Source organism: Penaeus monodon, chromosome 22 (genome assembly GCF_015228065.2).
Source record: "Penaeus monodon isolate SGIC_2016 chromosome 22, NSTDA_Pmon_1, whole genome shotgun sequence".
In the NCBI taxonomy this organism is placed as follows: Eukaryota; Metazoa; Arthropoda; class Malacostraca; order Decapoda; family Penaeidae; genus Penaeus; species Penaeus monodon.
In genome coordinates this window covers 429,542-429,754 of record NC_051407.1, presented here as the reverse complement: position 1 = coordinate 429,754, position 213 = coordinate 429,542, and the positions used below count along the sequence as shown (strand labels likewise).

Below are 213 nucleotides of genomic sequence, written 5' to 3'. Positions count from 1 at the left end.
TACTTCTTCTGGGCTTCGGTGATGACGGTGGGGTCGTCGGAGGCCAGGTACACCCTCTTGACGATGTCGGGCTGACGCAGACTCAGCGCCTTGTAGTACTCCCCGACGTGCTTCATGTACTCGTCTATGGAGTGGTAGGCGGCCTCCGTGCCCACCTTGTCCGTCCTCCGCACGTGCACTCTGGAAGGACGGGCCAGGGTGACTCCCGGGGAT

The 213-nt window shown here is 62.4% G+C and overlaps 1 protein-coding gene across 1 annotated transcript in view; it reads right to left on the bottom strand.

The window, feature by feature from the left end:
- The window catches only part of LOC119586792 (alpha-(1,6)-fucosyltransferase-like), a gene marked incomplete at its 5' end in the record, with an annotated part of 14,318 nt that overhangs the window by 6,440 nt on the left and 7,665 nt on the right, over positions 1–213 (bottom strand). The window contains 1 exon segment of the mRNA XM_037935512.1: positions 4–180. Coding sequence (XP_037791440.1) covers positions 4–180 — 177 coding nt within the window.